The sequence below is a fragment of the Medicago truncatula genome, chromosome 5 (genome assembly GCF_003473485.1).
Source record: "Medicago truncatula cultivar Jemalong A17 chromosome 5, MtrunA17r5.0-ANR, whole genome shotgun sequence".
Taxonomy (NCBI): Eukaryota; Viridiplantae; Streptophyta; class Magnoliopsida; order Fabales; family Fabaceae; genus Medicago; species Medicago truncatula.
This window is the reverse complement of record NC_053046.1, coordinates 30,282,399-30,304,428: the sequence shown is the minus strand read 5'-3', so window position 1 is coordinate 30,304,428 and position 22,030 is coordinate 30,282,399. Positions and strand designations below refer to the sequence as shown.

General features: G+C 32.8%; 1 protein-coding gene and 1 pseudogene across 2 annotated transcripts; both read right to left on the bottom strand.

Annotated features, from left to right (window-relative positions):
- Positions 1 to 493: 493 nt before the first annotated feature.
- LOC11411919 (E3 ubiquitin-protein ligase RNFT1-like) lies at positions 494 to 8,784 on the bottom strand (annotated as a pseudogene). Its single transcript, XR_003012342.2, has 9 exons — positions 8,609 to 8,784; positions 7,704 to 8,516; positions 6,722 to 6,798; positions 6,438 to 6,603; positions 5,050 to 5,138; positions 4,801 to 4,965; positions 4,632 to 4,709; positions 3,515 to 3,618; positions 494 to 1,014 (listed from the first exon to the last, which is right to left on the bottom strand). The product of XR_003012342.2 is annotated as an E3 ubiquitin-protein ligase RNFT1-like (transcript).
- A 4,671-nt stretch (positions 8,785 to 13,455) lies between these two features.
- On the bottom strand, positions 13,456 to 18,433 carry LOC11405773 (hydroxyacylglutathione hydrolase cytoplasmic). The gene is made up of 7 exons (XM_003615415.3): positions 18,273 to 18,433; positions 18,069 to 18,191; positions 17,500 to 17,661; positions 16,460 to 16,538; positions 15,073 to 15,186; positions 14,482 to 14,658; positions 13,456 to 13,799 (listed from the first exon to the last, which is right to left on the bottom strand). Exons 1-7 carry the CDS (start codon positions 18,317 to 18,319, stop codon positions 13,725 to 13,727), a joined length of 777 nt encoding a protein of 258 aa, XP_003615463.1. The 5' UTR covers positions 18,320 to 18,433; the 3' UTR covers positions 13,456 to 13,724.
- Positions 18,434 to 22,030: the final 3,597 nt, after the last annotated feature.

Sequence of the window (22,030 nt, the reverse complement as noted above, 5' to 3'; positions counted from 1 at the left end):
GTCACATATCTTTAAAAAAAAATCAATAATTAATGTGCATAATTTGTATATAAATATAACTAAATTATCTGTATAGAATACTAATAATCGATGTTGACTATTTCATCTTGAGATAAGCCAGTAATATTAATTAGAATTTTGTTCAGAAAAATAATAATACATATCTAATCTAAAATTTTACAACGGTGCTTATAATTAAGGACGAAAGAAGTAATAAATTTAGAGACTCGGTTATAACTTCTTTTAATTCAAGAAACTACTTAAAAATCACCGAATAGATTAGAGACCTCCAAAGTAATTTATCAATACCACATTTCTATAATTGTACCCACATTAATTTCTACTAAAACTAAAGGTTTCAGAAGTTCATTGATGCATGACAGACTAAATGATGGTCACACTTCAAACTGTTCCCTTGTGGCAAAACATTTAGTTTTTAATTCAGGATAGAAGATGTTTCACTATCTGAGCAAAAAGCAAAAGAAAAAAGGCATGACAATCAACAAAAGCATCCAAATCCAAATTTCTTTTACATATGGCAATTTCAGCACTTCCAAGTGTAATAACTTAGTTAACATATTTCAATAAAGTCTGTGCAAAAACATATACAAACTTCAAAGAAATGGGGATTAATATCAAAATAATGTAACATTAAGAACAAGTTTGTGTTCATCATAGTATACGAGGAATATATCAGGTTAGCAGGTTCCCCCGATTTTGAGTATCTCACAGCTGAGCAAAGCCCTTAATTTGTACATCTGACATTGTTGCAACTGAAGTGAACTTTCAATTCATAACCATTCCTTTGATAAAAAATCTCATCGAATCAGAGTAAGAATAAGATGCATGGTACTTTTTAAGCAAAGGCTGGTCAAAAACTATGATCCAATCCAAAGATCATGAGTTGATTAAAACAACTGGAAGAACAAACTTGTTGATCCATCTCCGAAGGTGCGAAGATCAGCTGCTTTAACCAATGCTCTGCATAGGGGGCAAGTCCTTTCTCTCTCAAACCTGAATAAAGAAGTGCGTTTGTTGGAATTACAACTTAAAATAGAAGTTGTTGATAGGAGAAAAATGTAATACAATCTAACTGCCTCTTAATCCAGTTTGTGTAATGACTTGTATAACAAAAATGATTTAATTTTCAGAGATTTTATGTTAAACATAACCTAATTTTCATTTGACTCAATCATTAGAAGAGAAAAAAACACTTCTTATTTTAAATAGTTACAATTATAGCTTTTCTCTATAAACTACTCGAAATAATTACTCAACATAATCAGCAATCTAAATATTCAATAAACTTCCAAAAGTTTTTTTTTAATTTAAATTGGTAGATTTTCAGGAAAAAAGCTTAGACAAATGCACTTCTACATAAGTCAAACACGTCTCAAATATACCTCTTCATCGGAAGTTATTTCAATATTTGACAACTTTCAAGTGGCATTTCTAAATATTGGTACGGAATGAAATTTTAATAGCTTGAGGAAACAGTACTTCTGGGCTCTGGCCACGAAGCATGAGTCATGGTAACGGAACCATAGAAACCAATCCACTATTTGGTTTAGGTTTTGATAAACCAAACCATTATTTTAGAAAACTAGTTTATGCTTGCGAAACAGTTCTGAACTGGCTTGGTCCCAGTTCTGACCCGGTTTTTGATTAAAACCTAGTTTTTAATCCAACGACTTCTTTTTTACTATCTGACTGCATGCAACAGTTCAGAGTTATTTTGTTTTCTAGAATTCCATTTGTTTCCCCAATTCTATTAACGAAACTCTGCCTTTCTACTACACTCACTGACTGCTGGAATCATGCTTCGGGATATCCCTCCACTGGGAAAAAGATATCACTGAATCAGGATAGCTCAGAGGCAAAATCAGTAGTGACAGGAGCGTTGCTCAGAGCTGCTTCTCGTCGATGCTGGAGCCTCAACGAGATGACGAGAACCTCACTCGACTGTGACATTATTGAAATCAGATCAAAAACCGTTTGATTTTTCTACAAGTGCAGAGTCCTTGGAGAGAAACGACAAGAGAGGGGAATAAATCAGATGAACGAATCAAAGGATGCACTGGCACCAACGAGAAAGGGTTGAGAATTTTAACAACCTTAGCGTGATATGAAGCGGCTGACAGCTCATAAATTTGGAGAGCACATTAAGTTTGACCATTTGGGTATTGGTTTTAAAAGTGGGTACTGGTTTTTCCGGTTTTAATTAAATGGCTACGGGTCAGTTTTTAAGCAAAATAAATTGGGTTTTTTAAATACATACGCTGGGTTTGTAAAATGGTTCTGCTGGACCAATTTTTTTGGACATCCCTTAGGCATGACTATATTTGAATGAATAATATTCACCAACAGGATCATTTTTCCTTAGAGCATCTTCATGCCTAGTAAAAGTGCAGTGGTGTTTGTTAGAAGGATTATTTTCGGCATCTAAGAATCTTAATGTAAGAATTTTAGATTTCCATGTTTGTTATGAATATTAAAAATATTCGCAAGAAACAAATATTTCTAGGAAATTTTTTGCTTGTATCCAACCTAAACATTCTTGCATTGGCCTTAAACATTGTCCAACACCCAAGAATACTTCAGGTTCACAAAATGCATTTTACACATTCTTAGAAAACATGGTACACATAACTGTAAATAGACTCCGCATGGCAATTGTCATTGACCAAGGGTTCAAAGACCTAGGGAACCCTATCTTTCTCTCTTATCCATTCTTACATTTGATGTCAAGTATTAAACTCACCTACTGTTAATACTTAAATATGATTATATTATGAAAAGAAAGGAACAGTGGAAATTATTTTTTTCCCCAGTAAATTCAATAACAACCAAGCCTTGTCCCACTAAGTGGGGTCGGCTACATGGATCAAATTAAGCTATAATGTTCTATCACAAACCAGGACATATCCAAGCATAAATAAATATGCAAATGTATAATAAGCAAATATATGGCTTTCCCGTGGTAGAGAACTGAGTCCATGAATTCAACTTTTCCCACAAACAAAATAATAACTATTACGTTTGTTCCTTTTTAGTAATTGTTTTAAGGTTATCTACACAAACCAAAACAACCAATCAATTTCATTACTTCTCATGAAACTATTTTTCTTTTTCCTATCACGCCCTTAACTATTTATTATTTCATTCCACCTGTCTCTCAGTGCGATAAATAGTTTACGGTATTGTTGACAAAATCAATGCTAAATTGAACTTTGAAAATGAAAAAAAAATAAACAATTTTTTTTTATGAAAGTGGAAGTTAAAATGGAACGGATAGTAACAACTAACATTTTCTATTCAAAAGAAAAGTATAACATTCTTGAGAGAATTGATAAGTGGGAAATTATGTGAAATGCTCTTTTAGCTGATTACTAGCCAAGCCTAACCAATTTTTTATCGCTCTCATAAACGATCTCAGTGAATTTCTGTTAATATATTGTGAGCTTTATATGTTGAAATAAAAAATTCAAAACGAGGAATAAAGGTATGGACTCACCACTCAGATACACAATCTTCGCAGAAAATGTGTTTACAGCGCAACAAGATAGGGGAATGCATCTTCTCCTGGCATATAGCACATAGGTCACCGGCAGCAGTAACCTGTGTTTCAATACATCAAATTTTAGAATTATATATTTAAAAAAAATATATGCACAGTAAAAAGCCCCAATAACAGTGTCTGCATGTTTTCATTCTTAAATAGAAAGAAATGTCGTTAGAAAGAATAGTTGAAAAATAAAAAGACAGAAGACAATATCCAATAACAAAATTCCATAACAAAGTATAATACAAAAACTCTCCAGCCCCCTTGCATAACACATGATGAATCTCCCATCAACCAAACACTATCAACAAATAAATTTCATAGACGGGGAAAAAAATAACAAGCTACTGTAGATATTTTCCTATCTGATTTTGAGGATAATATTTTCTGAAATGTCAGAGGAATATAAGGGGGACAAGACAAATATAACAAGCTACAATAGGTTTTTCGGAAGATACTCTTCATTTCATCCAGAAAACAATATACACACCACCATGTGCAAGTACGCAAATAAATAGAATATAAGAGATACATGGAAGATAAATCACATTATCCTGATGAATGGCATCACCCAAAATTTCTGTAACTATAAAAGTCATGCATGATGGCATTCATCTAATGCATTTAATGTTTACCTACTCATGCATATAACATATAACTTAGTTGCATACAAATTATTTTGATAAATCACATAGCTTTATTCTTAGATTGATGAAACATATAACTAACTTGGAGGAGACTAGCTAACTACAATCCATCTCACGTATTTAACGTTTACATACCTGTCATATGTTTTATAGATATGTATGCATTTATAAAATCAGAAAATTACAACTTCCAAAAAACACAGAATCAGAACACTGTAACAAATGAATGAGATTTGCTATTTAAACTAGTAAAATCCCATGCAACAGCAGCGGAAATGAGAAAAAAAATTGGGCAGGGAATGGAGGGTCTAGACATCCTCCAAAATTCCACATGGCATTATAGGGACTTTGTTTAATATTATAGAAATCAAATGGATATATTATACACTGTTAATAAAAAAAATCTAAAACTGAATTATGACCTGTTCTGCTGTGGCATAGACCCCGTAATGAACTTCCTTTCTTGATAATGCTTTCAAGGCAGAAATAAAGCATTGGACCTGATAAGCACACATATTATAATTCAGCATTGTATATACATCTTGAAATTCAGAACTTCACACTAATAATTTTAAGAAAATGAAAGCAAACCTTCTCAACCACAGATGTTAGCTTGAAAGTTAAATACAACCCTGTGGTCAGTGACGAAAAGAGACTTCCATATTCCCTATTCAAGAAAAACCGGTACCAGACTGGTGTTGGCAACAAGGCACGATACAACAACAGCGTGTACTCAACAAGAGTTAACATTTGAGCCTAAAAAAGTCAGACAATGTCAGCAATTATAGTAGTAAACTACACTTGAAAATTGCATACTTTTGTATGGAAAGTATTAATCACCTGCCGACGGAAGTTATGACCTTTCCCCTTTTTGTAATATATAAGAAGGATACACTTAAAAGCCATTGCAACTTGCCGCATCAATATATCTGATAGTCAATATAATTGTGATCGTTAATATCAACAAAAATTAGAATGGCAAAAGGCCAAAAATACAATCTGAAGGGATGGAACAGACACATAAACAGTCAACCAAGATAAAAATACAATATATTAATAAAACTAAATGAGATCAAGAAAGGTATCGCTCATTATCTATGTTCAGATATGTTTCAGATATTGTAGATTTCCTGTACATATTTACTGTACTCTTTCCCAGTTTACTTTTTTAGTTGATTCTAATTGCTAAAAGGAATTAATTTGACTAACATATCTATAATATCCAAAACAAATCTCAACAACTAATATCAAACAATAAGAAAAACATTGAAGCAAATAAGGGTGCAGTTTGTTTTTTGTTCCTGTTTATATGTTCTCGTGTATATTGAAAAAGATTTAGAGGCCAATGGTTTTGTTTTAGACATGATACCGTCTGTTCCATGTATCCAACATGCGACTTGGTTATTGTTGTTCTTGTATATAATTAAAAAAATGTCATCATGTTGTTTCGTTTTTTCAAGATGTTGTGAAGGAAATGATGAAAATTGGGCTTTAGTGTTTTAATTTAACCATTGCCAATGTGAAATAATATGTCAGCTAACATTCCCTATTTTTCTTAGACGTATAAACAAGCAATGACTGCAGTCGGTATCACATACGGGAAAAAATAAAATTTAACTGTTAACTTTATCCTCAAACAATTTTGAGTCGATTAATATCCCAACTGATAATTAAACTTGGAGAATACATTTTACGGTATCCTGTCTACACGTAGGCAAGTTTTAAATGATGAATAATTTCAATAAAAAAGTCATGAAACAACTACAAAGGTTCCAATTTCACCACCAGTGACCAAAAAGCTTATGGACTGACTTACTTTTTACTAAGGACCTGTTTGGATTGACTTATTTGATCTTAACTACATAGGCAAGGACTTGTGAGACTGTTTGGAAAAGCTTATGGAAAGAGATTATGACATGTAAATAAGCTGTTTTCAGTCTAATTCCATAAGCTCTCCAGGGTAGCTTATAAAAACAACTTGTAATTTGTATGAATGCAGATTGATTGAAGTTTATGTTGTTATAGAAATAGCTTATATGTAATTGCAAACACTTATATGATAAACGTTTATGCTATAAGCAATTAATTAAGTTACTTATCCAAACAACGTAAAAATTGTACACTATTGACATGCATTTATGTCACCATGTAAAGTAGAACAAACAAAAGTTCTAGCATATATCCACTGCAGCAATGTAAGATCAAGCATTACGTGAATAAGTCCATACCATTGACCAAGATCGTGAATATTGCATGCCAGAAAGGTGTTGGGTTAGGAGGTAACATGGCCAGTGGATATAAAATATCATCATTTCGATACCACCAGTAAATGCATATCACATGAAGAATGAATGCAAAAGCGATACCAGCAAGCAAAGAGACTTTCCTATCTCCCTGCAAAATAAAACGTATTTCACTCAGCGTTATGGTACGAGGATGAGGAGTTGACAGAATAGAAACTCGGTTTAAGAATAGAAATTTTAAAGGTTTGGCAAAGATATGACTAAAGCACCTTCAAAGCTGTCTGCTTCTTAACAATTTCATTTGACTTGAACATCACAGCCGCTATCCAAATTGTGACAAAGAAACCTGCAAGTTCGCAGAAATGACTACCAGAAAATGTGGAGAAAATAATAACTTACAAAATAAGACAACACTCAAGCTATAAGTGTGAACAATGGATTGTGCACCTTCAGAGGAAGAGATTGTAAATAAGAAAACACACAATTGTAACTTACGAGAAAGGTAGAAAGCATATCATCATGTACTTATCTTCATAAGTAAAGCTTTCATATTGTTAACAGAGGATCACTACAGAAACACATGACAATAACATCACCAACTAGTTTACTCCACGAGATTCATTTTTGCCTTACAATTAGCAAAGCTGCAATTTTCTTACCAAGGTAGGACACCACCAAGGGGGAGAACCAGTAAAAAAAAACTGTTGTACATAATCAGTAAATAAAACAAAGGTGTGGTGCGACCCTTGTGATCCTCAAAAAACTTCTCACATGATATTTTCTTTATCTCTAAGCCCTTTTTTCGGAAACAACAGCCAGTATTGTAAGCCACACAAGCATTTTTCAGTTGGATTTGGGATCAATGAAAAACATTTAACAAGGTAACGAGAGCGAAAGACCAAACAAACTTATACATGATGAGAAATAAAGATGTTAGTTAATACTACTTTCATAGTTTCCATCATTCCCAAATGCAGGCAACCTTTCTCTATCCAACCACTATTCTACCAAGCAAATTACCTCAGGACAAGCAAGTCGGTGCTTGTAACACAACAGGTAGCCAAGTTATAAGAAACAACTTTGTATTTTCTTGATATTTGGGAAATGGAAGAACTACTAACAATGGAAAAGTAAATAAAGGAAAATTCAAAATGGCTATGATCATATTGGACTAACACAAGTTTGAAGCCAGGCTCAACATCACAAACAAAATATAGTATAATCGATGAATCAGAACAGAAGTGATTATACCTTGTAAATGCTGTCGAATGAAAACAACCAACAACAAAAGCGAGAAAGGAAGAATCTGCTCAATCCACTTAGCAACCAGCTGAATATCATATCTCTGGTAAGAAGACGAATCCCTGTTATTTTCTGTTCCATTCCCAGCAGCCTCACCATCAACCTGCCCACTACCAGCCAACGACGAAGAAGAAGATGAAGACACAAGAGGAACCCCTTCACTAGCCTCAATTCCACCACGACCCTCGGCATCATTCTCACCCAATCCAGGCATTCCACTTCTCTCAGCAATAAGCTCCTCACCGCAATCATCATAACCCACTTCCCCAACCTGATTATGAATATTCTCTCCAGCTCCAATAATTCTTATTGCAACCTCCCCTGCACTACTCCCAGCAACAGCACCACCAGCATCAACCTGAGGTCGTAACTCCGAACCAGAAACTCCATTGTTGACAATCATACCCTCAGAATCATTACCCGAACGCAAAATTCCAGAATAATCCAACAAAAACGAAATCGGTGACAAAAAGGGGTTAACAGGTAACCTCATTCCATACCAAGATACACTACCATTGTTATCATCAGTATTAATCCCTCCAAAAGATGATGATGATGATGCTGATGATAATGATGGTGATGGTGATGAATTACCACCCAAAGTTTCCATCTTTAACACAAATTAAAAATAAAAATAAAAAAACTAATCCTCAATTCTTCACTCACCCTATTTCTTTGATCTTCCACTTTTCGACTAATTTCTAATTTTGGGGTAAATTAAAAATATTCAAAAGACGATTTTTTAGGGTTTTATTCCCTACCCTGAAAAGGGAATGAAGGAAATTATTAGAGAAACAGAAAAAAATATATAAAAATTGAAAAAAATGAAGGGAGTGAATAGCTTTATAGGTTACCTGAGAGCTTATGGATTAAGCGATTAATGAAGGAATTATGGAAAATAGGGTTTGAAATTTGAAGTGAATTGGCAATGGTGATGAAAAGTCAGAATCAGGGAGCTGAAAACTTGGTTTTCTTTTTGAGAGTGTTGAGCGTGTGAATGCGATAAAGAACAATTTACTATGTACAGAGATTACTATTTTTTTAGTATATCAAAATATCTAATGGGACAAACTATTTATTTTATTTTATTTTTCACAGAAAGCGACAATGTATTTATGAAAATACCTAATTTATTCTCAATAATAAAGGGATACTTTTGTACATACATAAAGAAAGATAGATACTCTATTTACTTATATCAATTGTTCGGTGACTCTCAAGAAGAAGAAAAATACTCCCTCTAATTATATTTACAAGATTCTTTATAAGATGTTATTGTTAGACTCATTTGAAGGAAACACATACAAGATCATAAAAACATAAAAGATAATAAAATTGAATAAAGTCAATTGATATGATTAAATATTTTTTCTTTAATTTTTTTCATTTCATGTGAGGATGTGCCTAACAAAATTGATTTGTGAATTGTGTCTGTGAAAGATCTTCTCATTTGAAGACTCTTATTAAGTAAATAAAATCTTATTAAGTATTAAAGAAAACCTTTAATAAGATTTTATTTACCTTATGAATCAAACATAGGATTACAGGACTCTTTTTCTTCAAAATTGAAGGATTAGGAGGAAATAGTATTTTGATGGAAGAAATTAAGTAGAATAAATATGTTTACACCCTTAGATGAAGCAATAAATAAGAGAGGAGTAGGTAACAAGAACATAAAGGTGATAGATTTGGGAGATGAACAACGTTGAATAATCACATTATTATTGCAATAACCTAACTGAAATAATTGATGTTATTGTTAAGAGGTGGTGAAAAAGAAACGCGTTTTAACGGACACTATCATATTCTTTTCTTCCATTTGCAATTTCAACCAACCAAGTTAAGTCACCGTCCATTTTGTCAATATTTTTTCCTTTTAATAATTATTTTAGTGGACCTTTTAATAATTATTATTCTATAACACTATTTTTTTTTATTTTTTACAAATAGGAATTTCACTCAAGCTCTGCCATAATGCACTAGTCAACTTCCAAACCAATGGGTCATCTCTCTATAATTCATGTGTGGAGGAAGAGTAATTGAACAATAACGTGAATAGAAAGTAATTGAACAATCTCACGTTCAATAAGAGGAATGAATAATTAACATAGTTGCTCAAGAGGCAAAGACCGAGAAGACCAACTATCAGCCAAAACTCCACCATCAACCCGAGTCAAAGTCTTAAAATAGTTTGTTTCATAAAATCATTTCACATCAACCATATTTCACTTATAAAATTACTTTTATGTATATCAATTTCGGGAACATACATTACGTGTGTAGGGGTTTAGTTTCAAACTCCAAACACCTACTTATTTATTTAAAAAATGTGAATTTTCAGTGATTAGACTAATTAAAAAAAAAATTGAAAATAAAGTTTGTACATTTTCTTTTCTTTCACATCACACTAGCTAGATTATCCCCAATTGTAGAGATATTGTATTATTTTTTTGACACAATTGTAGAGGTACTTAACAATTTTTACCATCAAAATTTTGTGGTTATTTTGAACATATCGATATTATGGTTTGTCTTCCATTTGTTAATGAAATTGAGACATGTACCTTCTATAATAATGATATGAAGAATAATAGATGACAGAGGATTGTGGTTTTACGTGCATGGTCGTGGGAAGAGCAAGACAAGTGAAGCATCTTCCCTACACATTTTTTATTTAATAGATAAAAGAACAAATAACATTTAAGAGGATGTTGTTTGTTCTTTATCTTTTTACTTTAGTTTTGGATGTATTGACGGAACACATCCAAGAGTTAGCACCGAGATGTATGCTTTTTGCAGATGATGTAGTCTTGGTGGGTGGGTCAAGGGAGGAAGTGAACGGGAGGCTATAGGCCTGGAGGCAAGCCTTAGAAGCGTATGGATTCCGCTTGAGTAGAAGCAAGACGGAGTATATGGAATGTAACTTCAACGGAAGGAGAAGTAGGTCTACCTTAGAGGTGAAAGTTGGAGATCATATCATACCCCAAGTCACACGGTTTAAATATCTTGGGTCCTTCGTACAAAATGACGGAGTAATAGAAGTAGATGTAAGCCATCGTATTCAAGCTGGGTGGTTGAAATGGAGAAGAGCCTCGGGTGTTTTGTGCGATAAGAAAGTACCACTTAAGTTGAAAGGAAAGTTCTATCGGACATCAGTCCGAACGACGTTGTTGTATGGTACGGAGTGTTGGGCGGTTAAGAGTCAACATGAGAATCAAGTAAGTGTAGCAGAGATGAGTATGTTGTGTTGGATGAGTGGTAAAACTAGAAATGATAGGATTAGGAATGACACCATTAGAGAGAGTGGGGGTAGCACCTATAGTAGAAAAGTTGGTAGAAAATAGGCTTAGATGGTTTGTGCATGTAGAGAGAAGACCCGTATATGCCGTGGTAAGAAGGGTAGATCAAATGGAGGAGAGTCAAGTTAAAAGAGGTAGAGGAAGACCTAGGAAAACTATTAGAGAAACCATTATAAAGGATTTAGAGGTCAATGAGTTGGATCCAAATTTGGTGTATGATAGAACACTATGGCGTCATTTGATTCATGTAGCCGACCCCACTTAGTGGGATAAGGCTTGGTTGTTGTTGTTGTTGTAGATAAAGAACAAACAACAACCAAAACATATTCTCCTTTAAAAAAAAACTTTAGATTAGTGGGCCTATTAGTATTAGGCAGAGAGAATTGCTTTTCTCACATCCATTGTTTCTTAGAAATACATGAAAATGATCAAAAACATTCAAACGATAGTTAACTACCGCTGAGTTTTTTGATCATTTTAATGTGTTTTCTAGAAACCACTTGATGTGAGAACAACAACACTCTTAGGCAGATAATATCGACTTCTTCTTAAGTTCGGGAATATTTATAAATTTAATGTTTATACTATTAATGCTTATATATTTATGAATTCAATTGATATACACGAACAATGTATGAAAGTTTTATAGGTAAATATTCTTCTACTCTCCGCCAAAACTACCAAACCTAGATAAAGGGTAGCAATTTGGATTATGCCTATTGTGTGTTGTCCGATCTTAGTTTTAGAATGACCAAAGGATGCTTATGACTACATGAGCAGTTTGAGAAAATTCCCCTTAACTCAACATTTTGAAAAACCATAGTGCAAGCGAGTAGAGAAAGACTAATGTGGTCGACTCGTGCATACTTTCCAATCTTCAATTTTTTTGTAATCAAAGGGTAAAATTGGACATTTTCAATCCACTTATAGTCATATTGTATCCGAAGAAGTCAAAGAAATGATTTGTAAGTTGTAACAAAATAAGCTTTAAGAATGTTGAATCTCATTGTTTATGTGTCTTTAATCGACGGAGAAGGACATTAATAGGTTGGATGCTAGAATATAGAGATTGGCATGTATTAGGGGATATATTTAAATCATTTAATGATGCTAAATTTTATTATTATTTACTTAAAAGCGCAAACTAATAAACCGATATTAGTATAAAAAAAAAAAAAAAATTAAACATTGAGATCCCGAGGAGTAAATTTCAATAATCTATTTTAATTAAGTGGTTAGACCTTAAATTTACTTTTTTTGGGTAGTCTTTCAATTCTTGTGGGAAGAGATCCCTACTAATTTGGAGTTCAACACTAAGTTATGTATACTCTTATCTAAGAATTTATACACCCATAAATCGTATTTGTGTTTTTTCGTACGATTTGTCATTTGTTGAAGTCCGTTAACCACTTCAGTCCAATTAAAACAGAGACGGAGAAAGAGTATTCATGTCACTTGGGTGACTTTGAGTTTTGGTGACATTGATGATTTTAGTATATTTGATGAAAGAAAATGATAAATAAATGATTAAAATAAATTATTTTGATAATAAAAATGATTGGTTAGGAGAGAGATGGAGACAAAATCACCAATATTATTTAAACTCAATGTCATCCAAGTAAAACCCGTATAGGAAGTTCGGTGTGATGTCGTGAGGAAAAAGAAAAAAAACAAAAACCAAAACATATTCTATTAGGTAGAATGCCATAGTCTATCGTAGAAGATACTAAAAGATTAAAGGTCTATATGGGAAGGAGATTTTAGAAGGATATATTTTTTTTAAGGAATGCCTTAGAATGTTAGATTTATATTTTTAATATATACTTTAAATTTAATAATATATATAACTACAATTCAATCATACTTCATTCAATTTTAAAATTATTTTATAGCGTAATTAATTTAGAAAAGAAAAATAAGTTTTCTCCTCCCTCTCCTCTAAATTTAGAGAAGATCATAGGTCCAAATAACCCGTTCAACCAAGTGAAACAAATCAATCCAAATCGCATTTTAAATGAACTCAAATTCATATCCAACCTAAACAAATTATTGAACCCCTCAAAAAATTAATATTTTATTAATATTGTAAAATAACATATAATAAAACACAATCTCTCAAAAAAAAAAAGTATTACATTAAAAAATTGAATTTATTAAGAATTTCGAAGTCACCGCTACTACTGTTCTGTTTGACATAAACAAGCATTATTCAGTTTGTACATCCAAAAAACAAACAATATATAAATAATAAAAGTGAATAAATTAAAGAGGCCGGCCATAATTTTCTATCCCTTTCCATGCTTGATCACAGAACAAATAAAGCATCAAAGGAATCTCCTATTTTCATATAGGTATTTTGGGTTGAATTTTGAGGGAGAAAGTTTACTTTGCAAACAGAAATATAAAGGAGAAAATAGTTGTTAAGTTCACAAGTAAATGACATGAATGAAATGGGACATCTTAGTATTTGGACAAACCAACATTAACATACATGTATCCGACAGTGCTAATCACAATCCATGTCCCTAACATGACATGCCTCTGACACTGCCATTTTAATTTCATGCAAACCAAACTGTTCAAGTATATACATAATACATACATGCCTTTATTAATATGTATTCGACAAAAGAGGAAAATGAAACAGGAGTGAATGAGAAGGTTGGTTTCATTAGCCCCTCCAATTGTCTTTCACCTTCCTTAATTCTCCTAAAGCTTCAACTGGTGAATTGAACCCCATCTTCTCCTGCAATACATTTACATTGATACATTACAAGGAAACACTTTACATTAATTAAGCATTGTATAATTTTATATTGGGCTAAATGGGTTAAATAAAAATTTGTAATTTTTGGTTTTGATCCCTAAAATATATTCTCTCACTTGACAATGTGTCAATTTTGGTCCTTGCAGCTAGCTAACTTGGTCAGTCTAAAATCTACGTAAACCAAAATTGACATATATTTAAAATCGAAAGATTAAATCAAACGGAAATTTTTTGGGGACCAAAATTGAAAATATGTTAGAATTTTGATTATACAAATCTCTAGTATACCCCAGAAGGGATTGCTAAAGAATATATTTATTTCCTCCTTCCCATCAATAACTTATGTGTTTGTTCTGTAGTTGCAAAAATTAATTTTAGACAAAGTGATTCTGGCCAAAAGTGAGTTGAATATAATGTGATTTATGTTTGAATACACTGATGTAAAAGTGGGTGAACAATAAATTCAAGGTTAAAAATAAGTTGTAAAAGCAAAAGCTACAAATTCTAGTTTAAGTTAGAATCAATTGGGAATAAAAAACAATTATACTCAGATAGCATCCAAACATATCAAAATCAATTCTACACATCTAGAATCAATTTAGGCTCCTCCAAAACTAGAACCAAACATATACTTAGAAGAGGAATGGAAAAGGCGACAAACCTGGATTGCAGGTAGATCAACCCGCATAAATGGGTTGCTTTCCAACTCGTCCCCAATGGTTGAGGGAATTGTTGGTTGGCCAGTTTGCCGCTGATTTTGAGCCCAGGTTAATTTTTCCAGTATCCTTAAATTGTCTGGCTCAACTGTCAGAGCAAATTGCAGGTTCTTCACTGAGTACTGCAGAAAAAACAAACTCAAACTCCTAGTGAGTAATGTGAAGCAGAAAATGTAAGTCTCTAAAGAACATAAGCCTTTTTCGCTAATAAAACTATTCAACAAAAAATTTAAAATTTCACTTTCCCTCAAAGTTGCATTATTGGTTTTTAATCCAAGTGATAAATTTTGTATTTTAAGCACAAGAGCACAACCGATTTTGCACAAATGAGCTTCTTGCGAACACACACCAAGGAGTGCCTGCCTTTTGCATTATATTTGTACCAAATCAAAAAAATTCATCTGGCAAAGGGTAGCTCTTAAATCTCTCAAAACCAATACATGTTTTTTCAGCAAACCAAAGAAGTGTATTATAAAGAAGACTTAAATATGTTTTCAGTCCACAATTTTAATGACAGAAACTTGAATATGTTTTACCTCATGGCCACAGTAAACTCGAGTTGGCTTTGGTAATGAACCTAATGTTACAGAGAGTGACTGATACATTTGTTCTGCAGTTCCTTCAAAAAATTTCCCACAACCAGCAATAAACTGTAAAGAAGAAACATAGTAAATAAATAAAGAAGATTTAAAAGTAATAGCTCTTCAAAATTCATGTACATGAAAACTTTCATACATCGAGAATACGAACCAAACATAAAATTTAGGCAAAATTGCTCTATCGGCCCTTTTAATTTATTTTATCAGGCTTTGTCTAATGTGCACAATCATAACTTATGGCTTTTATTCCATACTAAAACATTCCCCATTTCCCTTCCACCTCCTTGGTTCCCCTCTTCTGCAGTCTTCTCTGCACCACCAGAACAGTACCGTCGTTCACCACCATGACAGAGACCAAGATAAAACAAAAATAAATTATGAAGATACATACACGCAGAAATATGGATTCAAAAGATGAGTACCTCAGCAACCAAGAACTATAGAACCAAAAAAAGAAATATGGACTCAAAAGGTCATTTCACTACAGTCATAGAAAAACATTCTCTTCTCCAATCCACACCATCAACTTCTTCTTCCCCTTCAACAGAAAATACAAAATACGTCAACCATAGCCACTCAAATACAAAACCAAACCAATAAAATTAATTCCTCTATAAAACCCCTAGAAAAATTCATATCTGTGAAGTTTGGGTTGGATCGTACTGAGTGCTTGAAAGCTTAAGTTCCAGCCACCATGAGTCATTTTCCAGAAAATGAAAACAATCAAAAGAATATTCATCCTTCAATCTACAAAAGCCCCAGATAAAGTCCGTCTTCATCAGTTCCGACAAGATTCCATGCTTAAACAAGCTGGATTCCAAAAAACAAAATCTAACAAAGGATCATCCAGCACAACAGACAGATGACGGTCACGTCAAAATTGATGAAAGATGGCCATATGTAAGGGTGTTCATCTGGACATGACTAAGGATGAGAAAGATTGTGTAAGGGTTGTGTATGATATTTCAGTGTAGATAGATTAATCGTTGGGTTAATCTTTATTGGTGCACCACACACCACATGCTTTACTTATGCATGCTAACCTTCGCCAATTTATTGTAACAAATTAGTCCTTTTAAGTTTTTATTTTTACCAAATTTTGGTCATTTAACTTCCGTAACATGAACGAGGTTGACCATATGAGATTCCACTAAAAAATGCCTAAGGGCCATTAAAGGACCACAGAATCAAGCCTAAAATTTATATACCTTCACTTCAAGCACTTAGCCCATCTTTAAGTTTCTTACATGCATTCAAAATAACTACTTTTTTTCAGACATGTTTCAAAACAGCTCATTAAAATGAAAAATGTTGATAAACTTACCAATGTATCTCCAGTAAAAACAGCTGGGTCCTCATCCTCTTTGCCAGTAACATAATAACTTATGTGACCTTTGGTGTGGCTATGAAAATCAGAGAAATGGTTTATGTTAACAAGAGAGGTTAAAGGGTCTGGATAAAAGGTGAAACTGAAACTTAGTTTGAACCACTACATAAAAGATGGAATACTAAACAATACCAGAGGAGTGATAATTATTAACAACTAATAAAACATCAAACAAAATTATCAACCATAACAGATGAGGCCAGTGAAAGCAAAACAATGTGTTCTAAGTCTGGTAAACTATCAGACAAGTATATAGTTTTATTGGTTTTAAAATAATATCACCAGAAAAGCAAGGCTAAACCTCTAAACAGAAGCCGAGAACAAATGGTACAACAAGTTCATCAAGCATTACATAATTAATTCTTTAGCACAAATCTTAATTGGCGAGAGAAACACAATACAGAAGTTTTCGCTCCCATTATAAAAGAATAATATTTACCTGACCTATTTACATTGATTAATAAACCTATGGCGAGAGCAACTCACTTTAGAGTGTAAAGTACATATTATAAACCATTGATTAATAAAGTAATGATGGATGTTAGTGGTACATCATAAAAAATTATGAGTTTTTTAAAAACAATTGGTAATATGAGTTTGCTAACATAACAATTCTTGATATTCTCATCTCACTTTACACTTTACTCACTTTAGAGGAGTCAAATTCTCACTAACAACATCCACATTCAAATATTATGTGTGGCAATCAGCACTCAGAAAGTTGATTACCTCTTCGAGTATCTACCACCATTTCACTATCATTGATATACAAACTTGAGCTATACTATTTCTTTCTTTTGTTATTCTTTATTATGGAGATTAGAAATGAAGCAAAGACATAGACAAAACAATTAAGTCCCGGTCTAAATATAATATAATTATATAATACACCAATTACAAACCCTCGACTTTTGGGCAGGGAGGGGAAAGGAAAGGGTGCCAACAAGAGTCTTAATTGTCAAGTTGAGTTACCATACCAAGGTGTGTGAAGGGCTAAAATATTAATATCTGCTCCAAGATGCACCTTATCACCATTTTCAAGTGCATTAGTACAGCCTTTGACATTATCAATTGAGCCACCGTAGACCTTGATTCCAGGCACCAATTCCTTTATCTTCTCGTTTCCACCAGCATGATCCCTGCCACAAATTCACACAAAAATCACAATATTTTCTATCACCCCTCAAAACTAAAGCAGCAAACAATAACACCAAACAAAATAACCAAGAAAATGCAACTGTTTTCAGCTTATTTCAACAGACTTTTCATATGAAAATAGCTTACCACGTTCTCTCTTTGATTATATGAATAGCTTAAAACAGGAGTGCTTATATAACAAACACTTAATCAGTTGGTGATTAATCAAGCTGGTCATCCAAACACACACCCTACTTGAGATAGCTTATGGAATCAGCTTATAACACGTCCATAAGTTGTAACTAATATTGATAAGCTCTGCAGCCTAGCTTATATAAAGGACCTGTTTGGATTGGCTTATTTTTGAGCTTATGCAAAACAACTTATGCAACGAAAGTAAGCAACTCACCAGTGATGATGAGTAGTGAGGACGAATTTGATAGTAAGACCGAGAGAATTAGAAGCTTCTAGAACCTTCTCGGGTTCAACTGGGTCCACAGCCGCAGCTTCTTTGGTACTCTCATCAACAATCCTGCAAATCAATAATAACAAATTCCTTCATAGATTGATTCACCCAGAAAATGAAAAACTGAACAAAAAAGAATAATCTTACAAATATGAATAATTGTCTTCCAAGCAAGGAACGTGATAGATTTTCATTTTCTCTTTGTTTTTTGCTTCCACGATTCAACTCAACACAATACAACAATCACTTTGGAACTACCGATAAATAATAGTGTCAGAACTCAGAACATTATACTAATATTTTTAGTCTATTTTTTTTTTTTTGAAACATAATATTTTTAGTCTAGGATAATAGCAATTTGAATTTAAGTATATCTTTATACTAACAATTTAGAGTTTTTAGAAATAGCCTAATTCAAATTCCTTTTCTCTAAAGATGTCCACCTCATCAAAAGCCTACTTAGCATATGTTCCTAAAATTCCTCCTAATTTTTAATACAAGCTTAATAATTTTAATTATTATTAAAAACCGTTTTTTATTTAACATTAAATTGTACATAAAGTAAATAGTTGGTTACAATCAGATAATGATTAATATAATTATTGTTTCGATTAAAATTTATATTTTACAATAAAAATTTGAACGTTACAAATCAAATAATTATTAATCTAATTAGTATTCAATTAACATTTATATGTAACATTCAAAATTTGGTTGGTTACAAAATTATAATAAATAAACTGAATAAATTATATTTTGAATTTTGAGACGTTACACTAAGACATTAACTTACTAATTAAAAAATTCATTGTATTAATTAGTTTTTAAGGTTATATAATTAATTTTTGTTTGTTACAAAACTATATTACATAATTATTTATAAGATATTATTAAATATTAAATTAAATTTCAAATGTTATGAAGTTAATTTTTTGTACGTTACATGAAATATAATTTAATCGTTTAATGCACGTTTTATAATATTAAAGACGTTGATAATATTAATTTTAAAACGATTAAATTGATAATTAATTTATATTAACCGTTATGATACTATTTTTCTATATAAATAGTAGAGATTTTGGGTATGAGTACACAACAATCACAAAATATAGTTCTTCGTTTTCTGTTCTTTGGTGCTCTGATATCTATATTCTAAACTATTTCTATAATTTTTCTATTGCAAAGGAAAATGTCAACAAAACACAACTTCATCTCTAATGTTTCGCCAAGAAAACAATCGTGGACATTGGTTGTGAAGGTTGTTCGTGCTTGGTTTGGTCAAGACTACAAAAATAAAAAACTACCATTTTCCATGGAGTTGGTTCTAATGGATCGAAATGTACCTTTTTCATATTGTTTTTCTTTTTTGTTTTTTTTTAGTATTTTTTTGTTTAAAGTATAGTGTTATCATCTTTTTTATCTAGGGTGATCAAATTTGGTGCGTCTATACGAAGAACATTGATCTACAAGTTCAAGAATCAACTCCAAGAGGGAATGATGTTCACAATTTCCTCATTTAATGTTGCTAGCAACAGTGATTTGTATCGACCATCACACAAAGAATACAAACTGAATTTCACAATCAACACAAAAGTCAAACTATCTATAACTGTTTTGGTCCCAACAAACGTGTATTCGTTTACACCTGCACCTGATGTTTTCAATGAATTTTACGACAACAACTACTTAGTTGGTAAGTGACTATAATTTTCTTCATGTAGATTTTTTTAAATATTATTATTGCTTACAAAAATAACACAATAATTTATATATTGAATTACTAATGTTTTGTTTAATATGATTCAATTGTACGTTATATTCTTTTAATAATAAATAGTAATTTGATAGATATTTTAATGTGTGTTATATATGCAGATGTAATTGGAGTCATGATTGGAGTTGGAGTTGAAAGAGAGTACTGTTATACCCTGTTTTTGGACCTAAAAATACTAGGGCCCAATTTCATTTCAAACTTTGTCAATTATCAAATTTCAACTGCACGGTTCAAATTGTCTCTGCTTCGCAGTATTTTCAATCACAATTTTACCTATGTTTTTCTTGCATAAAACCTTTCAAAATGTCTCTACTTGTCTTGTAAGTCATTCAAAAATGTCTCTGAATCATTGCATTGCTTTCTTCTACAGTTTATTTCAAAATTTGCAAAAAGTCGTACAGAAGGGTATTTTGGTCATTTCCTGCAGTGGGACCCATTTTCATCCTTGTGACTGTCTCTGAGTCTTTTCAAATTCATTTTTAACATTTCATCAGTAAACCCTGTTTAAATTCATTTCAAACTTGCGTCCGAGTCAGTGTCAAGTCTGTTTGAGTCAGTTTAGGTCATTTTTAGCCCTAGGGGCATTTTGGTCATTTCACATAAAATTTTGGCATAGGGAGGTTACTTTGAAGTACCTCATTTAGGCCATTGGTTCGTTTTAGTCCGTTTTGTCAGTTTTATTTTCGTTTCGCTTTACGTTTAGTCAAATTACATATTTTAATTCATTTTTATTTTTACTTTGCATTTTAATCCTTCAACTTTTTAAAATTGCATTTAAGTCCAAACTGTCCAATCTTTATGTTTTTTAGTTCTATTTTTAAAATTGCAGTCCAGTCCCATATTTTACAAAATTGCAGGGAGGTCCTCAAAGTCCAAAACTGCAAAGCCGTGCCTTTTTTTTTCCAGATCCAGGTGTCCTGTTCTCATTGGTTCAGATGCACACTTGTCAGCTATAAAAGCAACACAGTGGCAATGAATTTCACACGTTTTTCCATTCATCAAGTGCCAACTCATAAACACAGAATCACACTCTCTCTCTTGTCAGTTACGAATCAAACAGAAAAAGCTTCAACATTCATCAATGGCGTAAACCTAAACCACTTCCAGAACGCGAAATCCAGACAAAATTGAACTAGTTTGTTACTGCAATTCTCAGTGATTCAATTGAATCATCATCACTGAATTACAGACTCTGCAATTCGAAGCACGAGCTCTTCACCTATGGCGAAAAGCTACGAGTGCTGATCACAGAGATTTGAAGGAAGAAGAAGGAAAGAAGTTAGGGTTTACACCGAAGAAGATGAAGATTCAAGGTTAACAAGAACCACACTGATTTATTTTCAGTCTCCAGAAACGAAATCAGATCAAAACAGAAGAAAGACTTGAAGATTTTCCGAAGAAATCAACAATCTCCATACAAACTCAGGTAAACACGTGAATCTTCATCTTTCTCATCATCAAAGCCAGTAACAAACTCAGAGAAGATGTAGATCTGTGAAGTTGAAAACATTTAAGCCAAAAAACCTAAAAGATTTCCAAAAACCGTAACACCAAAAGCACAGATCTACATCATCCAGACCGTTAATCTCTTCATCTTTTCGTAAAAAGGACCATCAGTACGTGAATCAACAGAATCTCAAAAAGATTCAAAGAATTTCATCAAAAAGAGCAAACCCTAATTTTACGAAAAACGTAAGTGAGAAGACCAGATTCACGTTGATTCACGTAGTGTTTGTAAAAGCCAAGGCCAGAATCGTAATCGCAATGAAAAGACGAAGAGAATGATGTGATTTTCATCAAATTCTGGGTTGAAAGCTCGCCGGAACCCTAAGGAGCTCACCGGAGAAGATGAAGGTTCCGGCGAGCCTACGGTGGCTCCAACCAGACCTTCATCTCTCACGGTGGCTCAACCCAGAATCCGGTGAACTCTTGTTAGAGAGAAGGCAGAGCAATTGTAGTTTAGAGAGAGAAGGAAATGAGAGAAATGGACTGGACCGGTATCCATGTCCTTATATAGACGCGTGAACCGGTCCGGTTTATTTCGTTTTCATTTTGAACCGTAGGATCTAGGGTTTCTTTTGTTGAATGGCTGTGATGCATTGTTGCTGTATGCTTGATTTACGTTACC